The sequence below is a fragment of the Ascaphus truei genome, chromosome 19 (assembly GCF_040206685.1).
Source record: "Ascaphus truei isolate aAscTru1 chromosome 19, aAscTru1.hap1, whole genome shotgun sequence".
Classification (NCBI taxonomy): Eukaryota; Metazoa; Chordata; class Amphibia; order Anura; family Ascaphidae; genus Ascaphus; species Ascaphus truei.
Window position 1 is genome coordinate 23,560,583 of NC_134501.1, and position 20,245 is coordinate 23,580,827.

The following is a 20,245-nucleotide window of genomic DNA, read 5'->3' on the forward strand; positions in this document are numbered from 1 at the left end:
ACAAACATTCCTTCTGTGTCAGCGTGTGCAACACAAACATTCCTTCTCTGTGTCAGCGCGTGCAACACAAATATTCCTTCTGTGTCAGCGCGTGCAACACAAATATTCCTTCTGTGTTAGCGCGTGCAACACAAACATTCCTTCTGTGTCAGTGCGTACAACACAAACATTCCTTCTGTGTCAGTGCGTGCAACACAAACATTCCTTCTGTGTCAGTGCGTGCAACACAAACATTCCTTCTGTGTCAGCGTGTGCAACACAAACATTCCTTCTCTGTGTCAGCGCGTACAACACAAATATTCCTTCTGTGTCAGCGCGTACAACACAAACATTCCTTCTCTGTGTCAGCGCGTGCAACACAAATATTCCTTCTGTGTCAGCGCGTACAACACAAACATTCCTTCTGTGTCAGCGCGTGCAACACAAACATTCCTTCTGTGTCAGCGCGTGCAACACAAATATTCCTTCTGTGTCAGCGCGTACAACACAAACATTCCTTCTGTGTCTGCGCGTGCAACACAAACATTCCTTCTGTGTCAGTGCGTGCAACACAAACATTCCTTCTGTGTCAGTGCGTGCAACACAAACATTCCTTCTGTGTCAGTGCGTGCAACACAAACATTCCTTCTGTGTCAGAGCGTGCAACACAAACATTCCTTCTCCGTGTCAGTGCGTGAACACAAACATTCCTTCTGTGTCAGCGCGTACAACACAAACATTCCTTCTGTGTCAGAGCGTGCAACACAAACATTCCTTCTGTGTCAGTGCGTGCAACACAAACATTCCTTCTGTGTCAGTGCGTGCAACACAAACATTCCTTCTGTGTCAGTGCGTGCAACACAAACATTCCTTCTGTGTCAGAGCGTGCAACACAAACATTCCTTCTGTGTCAGTGCGTGCAACACAAACATTCCTTCTGTGTCAGTGCGTGCAACACAAACATTCCTTCTCTGTGTCAGCGCGTACAACACAAACATTCCTTCTGTGTCAGCGCGTGCAACACAAACATTCCTTCTGTGTCAGCGCGTGCAACACAAACATTCCTTCTCCGTGTCCGTGCGTGCAACACAAACATTCCTTCTGTGTCAGCGCGTACAACACAAACATTCCTTCTGTGTCAGAGCGTGCAACACAAACATTCCTTCTGTGTCAGTGCGTGCAACACAAACATTCCTTCTGTGTCAGTGCGTGCAACACAAACATTCCTTCTGTGTCAGCGCGTGCAACACAAACATTCCTTCTGTGTCAGTGCGTGCAACACAAACATTCCTTCTGTGTCAGCGCGTGCAACACAAACATTCCTTCTCTGTGTCAGCGCGTACAACACAAACATTCCTTCTGTGTCAGTGCGTGCAACACAAACATTCCTTCTGTGTCAGTGCGTGCAACACAAACATTCCTTCTGTGTCAGCGCGTGCAACACAAACATTCCTTCTCTGTGTCAGTGCGTGCAACACAAACATTCCTTCTCTGTGTCAGCGCGTACAACACAAACATTCCTTCTCTGTGTCAGCGCGTACAACACAAACATTCCTTCTGTGTCAGCGCGTGCAACACAAATATTCCTTCTCTGTGTCAGCGCGTGCAACACAAACATTCCTTCTGTGTCAGTGCGTGCAACACAAACATTCCTTCTGTGTCAGCGCGTACAACACAAACATTCCTTCTCTGTGTCAGCGCGTACAACACAAACATTCCTTCTGTGTCAGCGCGTACAACACAAACATTCCTTCTGTGTCAGTGCGTGCAACACAAACATTCCTTCTGTGTCATCGCGTACAACACAAACATTCCTTCTCTGTGTCATCGCGTACAACACAAACATTCCTTCTGTGTCATCGCGTGCAACACAAACATTCCTTCTCTGTGTCAGCGCGTACAACACAAACATTCCTTCTGTGTCAGCGCGTGCAACACAAACATTCCTTCTCTGTGTCAGTGCGTGCAACACAAACATTCCTTCTGTGTCAGCGCGTGCAACACAAACATTCCTTCTGTGTCAGCGCGTACAACACAAATATTCCTTCTGTGTCATCGCGTGCAACACAAACATTACTTCTGTGTCAGTGCGTGCAACACAAACATTCCTTCTGTGTCATCGCGTACAACACAAACATTCCTTCTGTGTCAGCGCGTACAACACAAACATTCCTTCTGTGTCATCGCGTACAACACAAACATTCCTTCTGTGTCATCGCGTACAACACAAACATTCCTTCTGTGTCAGCGCGTACAACACAAATATTCCTTCTGTGTCAGCGCGTGCAACACAAACATTCCTTCTCTGTGTCAGCGCGTACAACACAAATATTCCTTCTGTGTCAGCGCGTACAACACAAACATTCCTTCTGTGTCAGCGCGTGCAACACAAACATTCCTTCTCTGTGTCAGCGCGTGCAACACAAATATTCCTTCTGTGTACAACACAAACATTCCTTCTGTGTCAGCGCGTGCAACACAAACATTAATTCTGTGTCAGCGCGTGCAACACAAACATTCCTTCTGTGTCATCGCGTACAACACAAACATTCCTTCTGTGTGTCAGCGCGTACAACACAAACATTCCTTCTGTGTCAGCGCGTGCAACACAAACATTCCTTCTGTGTCAGCGCGTACAACACAAACATTCCTTCTGTGTCAGTGCGTGCAACACAAATATTCCTTCTGTGTCAGCGTGTGCAACACAAACATTCCTTCTCTGTGTCAGCGCGTACAACACAAACATTCCTTCTGTGTCAGTGCGTGCAACACAAACATTCCTTCTGTGTCAGTGCGTGCAACACAAACATTCCTTCTGTGTCAGTGCGTGCAACACAAACATTCCTTCTGTGTCAGCGCGTACAACACAAACATTCCTTCTGTGTCAGCGCGTACAACACAAATATTCCTTCTGTGTCAGTGCGTGCAACACAAACATTCCTTCTGTGTCAGCGTGTGCAACACAAACATTCCTTCTCTGTGTCAGCGCGTGCAACACAAATATTCCTTCTGTGTCAGCGCGTGCAACACAAACATTCCTTCTGTGTCAGCGCGTACAACACAAACATTCCTTCTGTGTCAGTGCGTGCAACACAAACATTCCTTCTGTGTCAGCGCGTACAACACAAACATTCCTTCTGTGTCAGTGCGTGCAACACAAACATTCCTTCTGTGTCAGCGCGTACAACACAAACATTCCTTCTGTGTCTGCGCGTGCAACACAAACATTCCTTCTGTGTCAGTGCGTGCAACACAAACATTCCTTCTGTGTCAGTGCGTGCAACACAAACATTCCTTCTGTGTCAGTGCGTGCAACACAAACATTCCTTCTGTGTCAGAGCGTGCAACACAAACATTCCTTCTCCGTGTCAGTGCGTGAACACAAACATTCCTTCTGTGTCAGCGCGTACAACACAAACATTCCTTCTGTGTCAGAGCGTGCAACACAAACATTCCTTCTGTGTCAGTGCGTGCAACACAAACATTCCTTCTGTGTCAGTGCGTGCAACACAAACATTCCTTCTGTGTCAGTGCGTGCAACACAAACATTCCTTCTGTGTCAGAGCGTGCAACACAAACATTCCTTCTGTGTCAGTGCGTGCAACACAAACATTCCTTCTGTGTCAGTGCGTGCAACACAAACATTCCTTCTCTGTGTCAGCGCGTACAACACAAACATTCCTTCTGTGTCAGCGCGTGCAACACAAACATTCCTTCTGTGTCAGCGCGTGCAACACAAACATTCCTTCTCCGTGTCCGTGCGTGCAACACAAACATTCCTTCTGTGTCAGCGCGTACAACACAAACATTCCTTCTGTGTCAGAGCGTGCAACACAAACATTCCTTCTGTGTCAGTGCGTGCAACACAAACATTCCTTCTGTGTCAGTGCGTGCAACACAAACATTCCTTCTGTGTCAGCGCGTGCAACACAAACATTCCTTCTGTGTCAGTGCGTGCAACACAAACATTCCTTCTGTGTCAGCGCGTGCAACACAAACATTCCTTCTCTGTGTCAGCGCGTACAACACAAACATTCCTTCTGTGTCAGTGCGTGCAACACAAACATTCCTTCTGTGTCAGTGCGTGCAACACAAACATTCCTTCTGTGTCAGCGCGTGCAACACAAACATTCCTTCTCTGTGTCAGTGCGTGCAACACAAACATTCCTTCTCTGTGTCAGCGCGTACAACACAAACATTCCTTCTCTGTGTCAGCGCGTACAACACAAACATTCCTTCTGTGTCAGCGCGTGCAACACAAATATTCCTTCTCTGTGTCAGCGCGTGCAACACAAACATTCCTTCTGTGTCAGTGCGTGCAACACAAACATTCCTTCTGTGTCATCGCGTACAACACAAACATTCCTTCTGTGTCAGCGCGTACAACACAAATATTCCTTCTGTGTCAGCGCGTGCAACACAAACATTCCTTCTCTGTGTCAGCGCGTACAACACAAATATTCCTTCTGTGTCAGCGCGTACAACACAAACATTCCTTCTGTGTCAGCGCGTGCAACACAAACATTCCTTCTCTGTGTCAGCGCGTGCAACACAAATATTCCTTCTGTGTACAACACAAACATTCCTTCTGTGTCAGCGCGTGCAACACAAACATTAATTCTGTGTCAGCGCGTGCAACACAAACATTCCTTCTGTGTCATCGCGTACAACACAAACATTCCTTCTGTGTGTCAGCGCGTACAACACAAACATTCCTTCTGTGTCAGCGCGTGCAACACAAACATTCCTTCTGTGTCAGCGCGTACAACACAAACATTCCTTCTGTGTCAGTGCGTGCAACACAAATATTCCTTCTGTGTCAGCGTGTGCAACACAAACATTCCTTCTCTGTGTCAGCGCGTACAACACAAACATTCCTTCTGTGTCAGTGCGTGCAACACAAACATTCCTTCTGTGTCAGTGCGTGCAACACAAACATTCCTTCTGTGTCAGTGCGTGCAACACAAACATTCCTTCTGTGTCAGCGCGTACAACACAAACATTCCTTCTGTGTCAGCGCGTACAACACAAATATTCCTTCTGTGTCAGTGCGTGCAACACAAACATTCCTTCTGTGTCAGCGTGTGCAACACAAACATTCCTTCTCTGTGTCAGCGCGTGCAACACAAATATTCCTTCTGTGTCAGCGCGTGCAACACAAACATTCCTTCTGTGTCAGCGCGTACAACACAAACATTCCTTCTGTGTCAGTGCGTGCAACACAAACATTCCTTCTGTGTCAGCGCGTACAACACAAACATTCCTTCTGTGTCAGTGCGTGCAACACAAACATTCCTTCTGTGTCAGCGTGTGCAACACAAACATTCCTTCTCTGTGTCAGCGCGTGCAACACAAATATTCCTTCTGTGTCTGCGCGTGCAACACAAACATTCCTTCTGTGTCAGTGCGTACAACACAAACATTCCTTCTGTGTCAGTGCGTGCAACACAAACATTCCTTCTGTGTCAGTGCGTGCAACACAAACATTCCTTCTGTGTCAGCGTGTGCAACACAAACATTCCTTCTCTGTGTCAGCGCGTACAACACAAATATTCCTTCTGTGTCAGCGCGTACAACACAAACATTCCTTCTCTGTGTCAGCGCGTGCAACACAAATATTCCTTCTGTGTCAGCGCGTACAACACAAACATTCCTTCTGTGTCAGCGCGTGCAACACAAACATTCCTTCTGTGTCAGCGCGTGCAACACAAATATTCCTTCTGTGTCAGCGCGTACAACACAAACATTCCTTCTGTGTCAGCGCGTGCAACACAAACATTCCTTCTGTGTCAGTGCGTGCAACACAAACATTCCTTCTGTGTCAGTGCGTGCAACACAAACATTCCTTCTGTGTCAGTGCGTGCAACACAAACATTCCTTCTGTGTCAGAGCGTGCAACACAAACATTCCTTCTCCGTGTCAGTGCGTGCAACACAAACATTCCTTCTGTGTCAGCGCGTACAACACAAACATTCCTTCTGTGTCAGAGCGTGCAACACAAACATTCCTTCTGTGTCAGTGCGTGCAACACAAACATTCCTTCTGTGTCAGTGCGTGCAACACAAACATTCCTTCTGTGTCAGTGCGTGCAACACAAACATTCCTTCTGTGTCAGAGCGTGCAACACAAACATTCCTTCTGTGTCAGTGCGTGCAACACAAACATTCCTTCTGTGTCAGTGCGTGCAACACAAACATTCCTTCTCTGTGTCAGCGCGTACAACACAAACATTCCTTCTGTGTCAGCGCGTGCAACACAAACATTCCTTCTGTGTCAGCGCGTGCAACACAAACATTCCTTCTCCGTGTCCGTGCGTGCAACACAAACATTCCTTCTGTGTCAGCGCGTACAACACAAACATTCCTTCTGTGTCAGAGCGTGCAACACAAACATTCCTTCTGTGTCAGTGCGTGCAACACAAACATTCCTTCTGTGTCAGTGCGTGCAACACAAACATTCCTTCTGTGTCAGCGCGTGCAACACAAACATTCCTTCTGTGTCAGTGCGTGCAACACAAACATTCCTTCTGTGTCAGCGCGTGCAACACAAACATTCCTTCTGTGTCATCGCGTGCAACACAAACATTCCTTCTCTGTGTCAGCGCGTACAACACAAACATTCCTTCTGTGTCAGCGCGTGCAACACAAACATTCCTTCTCTGTGTCAGTGCGTGCAACACAAACATTCCTTCTGTGTCAGCGCGTGCAACACAAACATTCCTTCTGTGTCAGCGCGTACAACACAAATATTCCTTCTGTGTCATCGCGTGCAACACAAACATTACTTCTGTGTCAGTGCGTGCAACACAAACATTCCTTCTGTGTCATCGCGTACAACACAAACATTCCTTCTGTGTCAGCGCGTACAACACAAACATTCCTTCTGTGTCATCGCGTACAACACAAACATTCCTTCTGTGTCATCGCGTACAACACAAATATTCCTTCTGTGTCATCGCGTACAACACAAATATTCCTTCTGTGTCAGCGCGTGCAACACAAACATTCCTTCTCTGTGTCAGCGCGTACAACACAAACATTCCTTCTCTGTGTCAGCGCGTACAACACAAATATTCCTTCTGTGTCAGCGCGTGCAACACAAACATTCCTTCTATCAGCGCGTACAACACAAACATTCCTTCTGTGTCATCGCGTGCAACACAAACATTCCTTCTGTGTCATCGCGTACAACACAAACATTCCTTCTCTGTGTCAGCGCGTGCAACACAAACATTCCTTCTGTGTCAGCGCGTGCAACACAAACATTCCTTCTGTGTCAGCGCGTGCAACACAAACATTCCTTCTCTGTGTCAGCGCGTGCAACACAAACATTCCTTCCGTGTCAGCGCGTGCAACACAAACATTCCTTCTGTGTCAGCGCGTGCAACACAAACATTCCTTCTCTGTGTCAGCGCGTGCAACACAAACATTCCTTCTGTGTCAGCGCGTACAACACAAATATTCCTTCTCTGTGTCAGCGCGTACAACACAAATATTCCTTCTGTGTCAGCGCGTGCAACACAAACATTCCTTCTGTGTCAGCGCGTGCAACACAAACATTCCTTCTGTGTCAGCGCGTACAACACAAATATTCCTTCTCTGTGTCATCGCGTGCAACACAAACATTCCTTCTCTGTGTCAGCGCGTACAACACAAATATTCCTTCTGTGTCATCGCGTACAACACAAACATTCCTTCTCTGTGTCAGCGCGTACAACACAAACATTCCTTCTGTGTCATCGCGTGCAACACAAACATTCCTTCTGTGTCAGCTCGTACAACACAAACATTCCTTCTGTGTCAGCGCGTACAACACAAGTATTCCTTCTGTGTCAGCGCGTGCAACACAAACATTCCTTCTCTGTGTCAGCGCGTACAACACAAATATTCCTTCTGTGTCAGCGCGTACAACACAAACATTCCTTCTGTGTCAGTGCGTGCAACACAAACATTCCTTCTGTGTCAGCGCGTACAACACACATTCCTTCTGTGTCAGCGCGTACAACACAAATATTCCTTCTGTGTCAGCGCGTGCAACACAAACATTCCTTCTCTGTGTCAGCGCGTACAACACAAATATTCCTTCTGTGTCAGCGCGTACAACACAAACATTCCTTCTGTGTCAGCGCGTGCAACACAAACATTCCTTCTCTGTGTCAGCGCGTGCAACACAAATATTCCTTCTGTGTACAACACAAACATTCCTTCTGTGTCAGCGCGTGCAACACAAACATTCCTTCTGTGTCAGCGCGTGCAACACAAACATTCCTTCTGTGTCATCGCGTACAACACAAACATTCCTTCTGTGTGTCAGCGCGTACAACACAAACATTCCTTCTGTGTCAGCACGTGCAACACAAACATTCCTTCTGTGTCAGCGCGTGCAACACAAACATTCCTTCTGTGTCATCGCGTACAACACAAACATTCCTTTATTGTCAGCGCGTACAACACAAATATTCCTTCTGTGTCAGTGCGTGCAACACAAACATTCCTTCTGTGTCAGCGCGTACAACACAAACATTCCTTCTGTGTCATCGCGTACAACACAAACATTCCTTCTCTGTGTCAGCGCGTACAACACAAACATTCCTTCTCTGTGTCATCGCGTACAACACAAACATTCTTTCTCTGTGTCAGCGCGTGCAACACAAACATTCCTTCTGTGTCATCGCGTGCAACACAAACATTCCTTCTGTGTCAGCGCGTGCAACACAAACATTCCTTCTGTGTCAGTGCGTGCAACACAAACATTCCTTCTGTGTCATCGCGTACAACACAAATATTCCTTCTGTGTCAGCGCGTGCAACACAAACATTCCTTCTGTGTCAGCGCGTGCAACACAAACATTCCTTCTCTGTGTCAGCGCGTGCAACACAAACATTCCTTCTCTGTGTCAGCGCGTACAACACAAACATTCCTTCTCTGTGTCAGCGCGTGCAACACAAACATTCCTTCTGTGTCAGCGCGTGCAACACAAACATTCCTTCTCTGTGTCAGCGCGTACAACACAAATATTCCTTCTGTGTCATCGCGTGCAACACAAACATTCCTTCTCTGTGTCAGCGCGTACAACACAAACATTCCTTCTCTGTGTCAGCGCGTGCAACACAAACATTCCTTCTGTGTCAGCGCGTACAACACAAACATTCCTTCTGTGTCATCGCGTGCAACACAAACATTCCTTCTGTGTCAGCGCGTACAACACAAACATTCCTTCTGTGTCATCGCGTACAACACAAACATTCCTTCTCTGTGTCATCGCGTGCAACACAAACATTCCTTCTGTGTCAGCGCGTACAACACAAACATTCCTTCTGTGTCATCGCGTGCAACACAAACATTTCTTCTGTGTCATCGCGTGCAACGCAAATATTCCTTCTGTGTCATCGCGTACAACACAAACATTCCTTCTGTGTCATCGCGTGCAACACAAACATTCCTTCTGTGTCAGTGCGTGCAACACAAACATTCCTTCTGTGTCATCGCGTACAACACAAACATTCCTTCTATGTGTCATCGCGTGCAACACAAACATTCCTTCTGTGTCAGCGCGTACAACACAAACATTCCTTCTGTGTCAACGCGTGCAACACAAACATTCCTTCTGTGTCAGCGCGTGCAACACAAACATTCCTTCTGTGTCATCGCGTGCAACACAAATATTCCTTCTGTGTCAGCGCGTACAACATACACATTCCTTCTGTGTCAGCGTGTGCAACACAAACATTCCTTCTGTGTCATCGCGTGCAACACAAACATTCCTTCTGTGTCAGTGCGTGCAACACAAACATTCCTTCTGTGTCATCGCGTACAACACAAACATTCCTTCTCTGTGTCATCGCGTGCAACACAAACATTCCTTCTGTGTCAGCGCGTGCAACACAAACATTCCTTCTGTGTCATCGCGTGCAACGCAAATATTCCTTCTGTGTCATCGCGTACAACACAAACATTCCTTCTGTGTCATCGCGTGCAACACAAACATTCCTTCTGTGTCATCGCGTGCAACGCAAACATTCCTTCTGTGTCATCGCGTGCAACGCAAACATTCCTTCTGTGTCATCGCGTACAACACAAACATTCCTTCTGTGTCAGCGCGTGCAACACAAACATTCCTTCTGTGTCATCGCGTGCAACGCAAATATTCCTTCTGTGTCATCGCGTACAACACAAACATTCCTTCTGTGTCATCGCGTGCAACACAAACATTCCTTCTGTGTCATCGCGTGCAACGCAAACATTCCTTCTGTGTCATCGCGTGCAACGCAAACATTCCTTCTGTGTCATCGCGTGCAACACAAACATTACTTCTGTGTCAGTGCGTGCAACACAAACATTCCTTCTGTGTCATCGCGTACAACACAAACATTCCTTCTGTGTCAGCGCGTACAACACAAACATTCCTTCTGTGTCATCGCGTACAACACAAACATTCCTTCTTTGTCATCGCGTACAACACAAATATTCCTTCTGTGTCATCGCGTACAACACAAATATTCCTTCTGTGTCAGCGCGTGCAACACAAACATTCCTTCTCTGTGTCAGCGCGTACAACACAAACATTCCTTCTCTGTGTCAGCGCGTACAACACAAATATTCCTTCTGTGTCAGCGCGTGCAACACAAACATTCCTTCTGTCAGCGCGTACAACACCAACATTCCTTCTGTGTCATCGCGTGCAACACAAACATTCCTTCTGTGTCATCGCGTACAACACAAACATTCCTTCTCTGTGTCAGCGCGTGCAACACAAACATTCCTTCTGTGTCAGCGCGTGCAACACAAACATTCCTTCTGTGTCAGCGCGTGCAACACAAACATTCCTTCTCTGTGTCAGCGCGTGCAACACAAACATTCCTTCTGTGTCAGCGCGTGCAACACAAACATTCCTTCTGTGTCAGCGCGTGCAACACAAACATTCCTTCTCTGTGTCAGCGCGTGCAACACAAACATTCCTTCTGTGTCAGCGCGTACAACACAAATATTCCTTCTCTGTGTCAGCGCGTACAACACAAATATTCCTTCTGTGTCAGCGCGTGCAACACAAACATTCCTTCTGTGTCAGCGCGTGCAACACAAACATTCCTTCTGTGTCAGCGCGTACAACACAAATATTCCTTCTCTGTGTCATCGCGTGCAACACAAACATTCCTTCTCTGTGTCAGCGCGTACAACACAAATATTCCTTCTGTTTCATCGCGTACAACACAAACATTCCTTCTCTGTGTCAGCGCGTACAACACAAACATTCCTTCTGTGTCATCGCGTGCAACACAAACATTCCTTCTGTGTCAGCGCGTGCAACACAAACATTCCTTCTGTGTCAGCGCGTACAACACAAATATTCCTTCTGTGTCATCGCGTGCAACACAAACATTACTTCTGTGTCAGTGCGTGCAACACAAACATTCCTTCTGTGTCATCGCGTACAACACAAACATTCCTTCTGTGTCAGCGCGTACAACACAAACATTCCTTCTGTGTCATCGCGTACAACACAAACATTCCTTCTGTGTCATCGCGTACAACACAAATATTCCTTCTGTGTCATCGCGTACAACACAAATATTCCTTCTCTGTGTCAGCGCGTACAACACAAATATTCCTTCTGTGTCAGCGCGTGCAACACAAACATTCCTTCTGTGTCAGCGCGTGCAACACAAACATTCCTTCTGTGTCAGCGCGTACAACACAAATATTCCTTCTCTGTGTCATCGCGTGCAACACAAACATTCCTTCTCTGTGTCAGCGCGTACAACACAAATATTCCTTCTGTTTCATCGCGTACAACACAAATATTCCTTCTCTGTGTCATCGCGTGCAACACAAACATTCCTTCTCTGTGTCAGTGCGTGCAACACAAACATTCCTTCTGTGTCAGCGCGTGCAACACAAACATTCCTTCTGTGTCAGCGCGTACAACACAAATATTCCTTCTGTGTCATCGCGTGCAACACAAACATTACTTCTGTGTCAGTGCGTGCAACACAAACATTCCTTCTGTGTCATCGCGTACAACACAAACATTCCTTCTGTGTCAGCGCGTACAACACAAACATTCCTTCTGTGTCATCGCGTACAACACAAACATTCCTTCTGTGTCATCGCGTACAACACAAATATTCCTTCTGTGTCATCGCGTACAACACAAATATTCCTTCTGTGTCAGCGCGTGCAACACAAACATTCCTTCTCTGTGTCAGCGCGTACAACACAAACATTCCTTCTCTGTGTCAGCGCGTACAACACAAATATTCCTTCTGTGTCAGCGCGTGCAACACAAACATTCCTTCTATCAGCGCGTACAACACAAACATTCCTTCTGTGTCATCGCGTGCAACACAAACATTCCTTCTGTGTCATCGCGTACAACACAAACATTCCTTCTCTGTGTCAGCGCGTGCAACACAAACATTCCTTCTGTGTCAGCGCGTGCAACACAAACATTCCTTCTGTGTCAGCGCGTGCAACACAAACATTCCTTCTCTGTGTCAGCGCGTGCAACACAAACATTCCTTCCGTGTCAGCGCGTGCAACACAAACATTCCTTCTGTGTCAGCGCGTGCAACACAAACATTCCTTCTCTGTGTCAGCGCGTGCAACACAAACATTCCTTCTGTGTCAGCGCGTACAACACAAATATTCCTTCTCTGTGTCAGCGCGTACAACACAAATATTCCTTCTGTGTCAGCGCGTGCAACACAAACATTCCTTCTGTGTCAGCGCGTGCAACACAAACATTCCTTCTGTGTCAGCGCGTACAACACAAATATTCCTTCTCTGTGTCATCGCGTGCAACACAAACATTCCTTCTCTGTGTCAGCGCGTACAACACAAATATTCCTTCTGTGTCATCGCGTACAACACAAACATTCCTTCTCTGTGTCAGCGCGTACAACACAAACATTCCTTCTGTGTCATCGCGTGCAACACAAACATTCCTTCTGTGTCAGCTCGTACAACACAAACATTCCTTCTGTGTCAGCGCGTACAACACAAGTATTCCTTCTGTGTCAGCGCGTGCAACACAAACATTCCTTCTCTGTGTCAGCGCGTACAACACAAATATTCCTTCTGTGTCAGCGCGTACAACACAAACATTCCTTCTGTGTCAGTGCGTGCAACACAAACATTCCTTCTGTGTCAGCGCGTACAACACACATTCCTTCTGTGTCAGCGCGTACAACACAAATATTCCTTCTGTGTCAGCGCGTGCAACACAAACATTCCTTCTCTGTGTCAGCGCGTACAACACAAATATTCCTTCTGTGTCAGCGCGTACAACACAAACATTCCTTCTGTGTCAGCGCGTGCAACACAAACATTCCTTCTCTGTGTCAGCGCGTGCAACACAAATATTCCTTCTGTGTACAACACAAACATTCCTTCTGTGTCAGCGCGTGCAACACAAACATTCCTTCTGTGTCAGCGCGTGCAACACAAACATTCCTTCTGTGTCATCGCGTACAACACAAACATTCCTTCTGTGTGTCAGTGCGTACAACACAAACATTCCTTCTGTGTCAGCACGTGCAACACAAACATTCCTTCTGTGTCAGCGCGTGCAACACAAACATTCCTTCTGTGTCATCGCGTACAACACAAACATTCCTTTATTGTCAGCGCGTACAACACAAATATTCCTTCTGTGTCAGTGCGTGCAACACAAACATTCCTTCTGTGTCAGCGCGTACAACACAAACATTCCTTCTGTGTCATCGCGTACAACACAAACATTCCTTCTCTGTGTCAGCGCGTACAACACAAACATTCCTTCTCTGTGTCATCGCGTACAACACAAACATTCTTTCTCTGTGTCAGCGCGTGCAACACAAACATTCCTTCTGTGTCATCGCGTGCAACACAAACATTCCTTCTGTGTCAGCGCGTGCAACACAAACATTCCTTCTGTGTCAGTGCGTGCAACACAAACATTCCTTCTGTGTCATCGCGTACAACACAAATATTCCTTCTGTGTCAGCGCGTGCAACACAAACATTCCTTCTGTGTCAGCGCGTGCAACACAAACATTCCTTCTCTGTGTCAGCGCGTGCAACACAAACATTCCTTCTCTGTGTCAGCGCGTACAACACAAACATTCCTTCTCTGTGTCAGCGCGTGCAACACAAACATTCCTTCTGTGTCAGCGCGTGCAACACAAACATTCCTTCTCTGTGTCAGCGCGTACAACACAAATATTCCTTCTGTGTCATCGCGTGCAACACAAACATTCCTTCTCTGTGTCAGCGCGTACAACACAAACATTCCTTCTATGTGTCATCGCGTGCAACACAAACATTCCTTCTGTGTCAGCGCGTACAACACAAACATTCCTTCTGTGTCAGCGCGTGCAACACAAACATTCCTTCTGTGTCAGCGCGTGCAACACAAACATTCCTTCTGTGTCATCGCGTGCAACACAAATATTCCTTCTGTGTCAGCGCGTACAACATACACATTCCTTCTGTGTCAGCGTGTGCAACACAAACATTCCTTCTGTGTCATCGCGTGCAACACAAACATTCCTTCTGTGTCAGTGCGTGCAACACAAACATTCCTTCTGTGTCATCGCGTACAACACAAACATTCCTTCTCTGTGTCATCGCGTGCAACACAAACATTCCTTCTGTGTCAGCGCGTGCAACACAAACATTCCTTCTGTGTCATCGCGTGCAACGCAAATATTCCTTCTGTGTCATCGCGTACAACACAAACATTCCTTCTGTGTCATCGCGTGCAACACAAACATTCCTTCTGTGTCATCGCGTGCAACGCAAACATTCCTTCTGTGTCATCGCGTGCAACGCAAACATTCCTTCTGTGTCATCGCGTACAACACAAACATTCCTTCTGTGTCAGCGCGTGCAACACAAACATTCCTTCTGTGTCATCGCGTGCAACGCAAATATTCCTTCTGTGTCATCGCGTACAACACAAACATTCCTTCTGTGTCATCGCGTGCAACACAAACATTCCTTCTGTGTCATCGCGTGCAACGCAAACATTCCTTCTGTGTCATCGCGTGCAACGCAAACATTCCTTCTGTGTCATCGCGTGCAACACAAACATTACTTCTGTGTCAGTGCGTGCAACACAAACATTCCTTCTGTGTCATCGCGTACAACACAAACATTCCTTCTGTGTCAGCGCGTACAACACAAACATTCCTTCTGTGTCATCGCGTACAACACAAACATTCCTTCTGTGTCATCGCGTACAACACAAATATTCCTTCTGTGTCATCGCGTACAACACAAATATTCCTTCTGTGTCAGCGCGTGCAACACAAACATTCCTTCTCTGTGTCAGCGCGTACAACACAAACATTCCTTCTCTGTGTCAGCGCGTACAACACAAATATTCCTTCTGTGTCAGCGCGTGCAACACAAACATTCCTTCTGTCAGCGCGTACAACACCAACATTCCTTCTGTGTCATCGCGTGCAACACAAACATTCCTTCTGTGTCATCGCGTACAACACAAACATTCCTTCTCTGTGTCAGCGCGTGCAACACAAACATTCCTTCTGTGTCAGCGCGTGCAACACAAACATTCCTTCTGTGTCAGCGCGTGCAACACAAACATTCCTTCTCTGTGTCAGCGCGTGCAACACAAACATTCCTTCTGTGTCAGCGCGTACAACACAAATATTCCTTCTCTGTGTCAGCGCGTACAACACAAATATTCCTTCTGTGTCAGCGCGTGCAACACAAACATTCCTTCTGTGTCAGCGCGTGCAACACAAACATTCCTTCTGTGTCAGCGCGTACAACACAAATATTCCTTCTCTGTGTCATCGCGTGCAACACAAACATTCCTTCTCTGTGTCAGCGCGTACAACACAAATATTCCTTCTGTGTCATCGCGTACAACACAAACATTCCTTCTCTGTGTCAGCGCGTACAACACAAACATTCCTTCTGTGTCATCGCGTGCAACACAAACATTCCTTCTGTGTCAGCGCGTACAACACAAACATTCCTTCTGTGTCAGCGCGTACAACACAAATATTCCTTCTGTGTCAGCGCGTGCAACACAAACATTCCTTCTCTGTGTCAGCGCGTACAACACAAATATTCCTTCTGTGTCAGCGCGTACAACACAAACATTCCTTCTGTGTCAGTGCGTGCAACACAAACATTCCTTCTGTGTCAGCGCGTACAACACAAACATTCCTTCTGTGTCAGCGCGTACAACACAAATATTCCTTCTGTGTCAGCGCGTGCAACACAAACATTCCTTCTCTGTGTCAGCGCGTACAACACAAATATTCCTTCTGTGTCAGCGCGTACAACACAAACATTCCTTCTGTGTCAGCGCGTGCAACACAAACATTCCTTCTCTGTGTCAGCGCGTGCAACACAAATATTCCTTCTGTGTACAACACAAACATTCCTTCTGTGTCAGCGCGTGCAACACAAACATTCCTTCTGTGTCAGCGCGTGCAACACAAACATTCCTTCTGTGTCATCGCGTACAACACAAACATTCCTTCTGTGTGTCAGCGCGTACAACACAAACATTCCTTCTGTGTCAGCGCGTGCAACACAAACATTCCTTCTGTGTCAGCGCGTGCAACACAAACATTCCTTCTGTGTCATCGCGTACAACACAAACATTCCTTCTGTGTCAGCGCGTACAACACAAATATTCCTTCTGTGTCAGTGCGTGCAACACAAACATTCCTTCTGTGTCAGCGCGTACAACACAAACATTCCTTCTGTGTCATCGCGTACAACACAAACATTCCTTCTCTGTGTCAGCGCGTACAACACAAACATTCCTTCTCTGTGTCATCGCGTACAACACAAACATTCTTTCTCTGTGTCAGCGCGTGCAACACAAACATTCCTTCTGTGTCATCGCGTGCAACACAAACATTCCTTCTGTGTCAGCGCGTGCAACACAAACATTCCTTCTGTGTCAGTGCGTGCAACACAAACATTCCTTCTGTGTCATCGCGTACAACACAAATATTCCTTCTGTGTCAGCGCGTGCAACACAAACATTCCTTCTGTGTCAGCGCGTGCAACACAAACATTCCTTCTCTGTGTCAGCGCGTGCAACACAAACATTCCTTCTCTGTGTCAGCGCGTACAACACAAACATTCCTTCTCTGTGTCAGCGCGTGCAACACAAACATTCCTTCTGTGTCAGCGCGTGCAACACAAACATTCCTTCTCTGTGTCAGCGCGTACAACACAAATATTCCTTCTGTGTCATCGCGTGCAACACAAACATTCCTTCTCTGTGTCAGCGCGTACAACACAAACATTCCTTCTCTGTGTCAGCGCGTGCAACACAAACATTCCTTCTGTGTCAGCGCGTACAACACAAACATTCCTTCTGTGTCATCGCGTGCAACACAAACATTCCTTCTGTGTCAGCGCGTACAACACAAACATTCCTTCTGTGTCATCGCGTACAACACAAACATTCCTTCTCTGTGTCATCGCGTGCAACACAAACATTCCTTCTGTGTCAGCGCGTACAACACAAACATTCCTTCTGTGTCATCGCGTGCAACACAAACATTCCTTCTGTGTCATCGCGTGCAACGCAAATATTCCTTCTGTGTCATCGCGTACAACACAAACATTCCTTCTGTGTCATCGCGTGCAACACAAACATTCCTTCTGTGTCAGTGCGTGCAACACAAACATTCCTTCTGTGTCATCGCGTACAACACAAACATTCCTTCTATGTGTCATCGCGTGCAACACAAACATTCCTTCTGTGTCAGCGCGTACAACACAAACATTCCTTCTGTGTCAACGCGTGCAACACAAACATTCCTTCTGTGTCAGCGCGTGCAACACAAACATTCCTTCTGTGTCATCGCGTGCAACACAAACATTCCTTCTGTGTCAGCGCGTACAACACAAACATTCCTTCTGTGTCAGCGCGTGCAACACAAACATTCCTTCTGTGTCATCGCATGCAACACAAACATTCCTTCTGTGTCAGTGCGTGCAACACAAACATTCCTTCTGTGTCATCGCGTACAACACAAACATTCCTTCTCTGTGTCATCGCGTGCAACACAAACATTCCTTCTGTGTCAGCGCGTGCAACACAAACATTCCTTCTGTGTCATCGCGTGCAACGCAAATATTCCTTCTGTGTCATCGCGTACAACACAAACATTCCTTCTGTGTCATCGCGTGCAACACAAACATTCCTTCTGTGTCATCGCGTGCAACGCAAACATTCCTTCTGTGTCATCGCGTGCAACGCAAACATTCCTTCTGTGTCATCGCGTACAACACAAACATTCCTTCTGTGTCAGCGCGTGCAACACAAACATTCCTTCTGTGTCATCGCGTGCAACGCAAATATTCCTTCTGTGTCATCGCGTACAACACAAACATTCCTTCTGTGTCATCGCGTGCAACACAAACATTCCTTCTGTGTCATCGCGTGCAACACAAACATTCCTTCTGTGTCAGCGCGTGCAACACAAACATTCCTTCTGTGTCATCGCGTGCAACGCAAATATTCCTTCTGTGTCATCGCGTAGAACACAAACATTCCTTCTGTGTCATCGCGTGCAACACAAACATTCCTTCTGTGTCATCGCGTGCAACACAAACATTCCTTCTGTGTCAGCGCGTGCAACACAAACATTCCTTCTGTGTCAGCGCGTGCAACGCAAATATTCCTTCTGTGTCATCGCGTGCAACACAAACATTACTTCTGTGTCATCGCGTACAACACAAACATTCCTTCTGTGTCAGCGCGTACAACACAAACATTCCTTCTGTGTCAGCGCGTACAACACAAACATTCCTTCTGTGTCAGCGCGTGCAACACAAACATTCCTTCTGTGTCAGCGCGTACAACACAAACATTCCTTCTGTGTCATCGCGTACAACACAAACATTCCTTCTGTGTCAGCGCGTGCAACACAAACATTCCTTCTGTGTCATCGCGTGCAACACAAACATTCCTTCTGTGTCAGCGCGTGCAACGCAAATATTCCTTCTGTGTCATCGCGTGCAACACAAACATTCCTTCTGTGTCATCGCGTGCAACACAAACATTCCTTCTGTGTCATCGCGTGCAACACAAACATTCCTTCTCTGTGTCAGCGCGTGCAACACAAACATTCCTTCTGTGTCAGTGCGTGCAACACAAACATTCCTTCTGTGTCATCGCGTACAACACAAATATTCCTTCTGTGTCAGCGCGTACAACACAAATATTCCTTCTCTGTGTCATCGCGTACAACACAAATATTCCTTCTCTGTGTCATCGCGTGCAACGCAACATGTGACTCTGGTGTAGGAAGCATGAAAAATAGATCCGGTAATTAGGTACACAGAGAGCATCATTACCACTGACACAGGCTGAGGATTAGAGGCGCGATGTGTGAGAAGAGGCTGCGGCAGCGATTTCTGCCCTACAACAGCAAGCGAGAGACAATATGAATAATTTGGTCTGGTCCATTTCACTAGAGGTTTTGGCACCAAACGTTTGATCTCAATTTTTCGAACTTCTTGGAAAATTCGATCGAACCCGAAACGCATCGAATATTCAGAATCATATATATGCTCATTAGAGGGAAACAGCCCAAAATACATGGAACAGAACCAGAATATGGTATTGTTAAAGGTCATCTTTGAACAGCATCAACAAAGCATTTTCATTTCATTATTAACCTTTCTGGCTTCAGCTTCTTCTGGCCTCGCGCAAGCCCCTCGCTGCGGACGTGCCGGGGAAATGTTCTCGGCTGGTAAACCTCCCCGCGCTCTGTCACTAATGGCGGGTGTTATCTTCCAGATCATTTCGACCACATTCGGAAAGTAGCGGGCTCCGAGAGCATCGGGATCGGAGGCGATTACGAGGGCGTGAACGAGTGAGTCACGAAAATGAACACGCGCGCCGCGCATTTCGACGTCAGCGTTTTCATTATTCGCTTTGTCGGAGACGCAACAAATCCCCACAGAAAATGTGCTAAATATACAAATTCTCGTTTGGAAGCCTATTAAAAGCAGGACGGCCGCGCTGCGGGAGGAAGTGGCAGCCATTTTGAAAGCGGGGATTTTGGGGCAGTTCACTTTTTAAAAAGTCCATTTTGGGACGTTTTCGTTACAAAAAATCTCCATGCAATTCAATGGGTATTTATGACCCAAAAATATCCCGGTCGGGACCCGTGGCTGGGGTCGCGACCCTCGGGGCCGGCCTAGATCCATGTTGCAGGGACCTCCCCCAACCCCCCCTCCCCCTTCCACCCCTCCTTCCCCGTCTGTCTCCCCCCCCCC

The 20,245-nt window shown here is 46.9% G+C and overlaps 1 protein-coding gene across 4 annotated transcripts in view; it reads left to right on the top strand.

The window, feature by feature from the left end:
- LOC142470059 (dipeptidase 2-like) overlaps nucleotides 1-20,245 on the top strand; it is a 113,410-nt gene that overhangs the window by 90,121 nt on the left and 3,044 nt on the right. For all 4 annotated transcript variants that reach the window (XM_075576960.1, XM_075576958.1, XM_075576957.1 and 1 more), the window contains exon 9: nucleotides 19,764-19,839. In XM_075576960.1, the coding sequence (XP_075433075.1) occupies nucleotides 19,764-19,839 (76 nt within the window). The remainder of the gene's footprint in view (nucleotides 1-19,763; nucleotides 19,840-20,245) is intronic.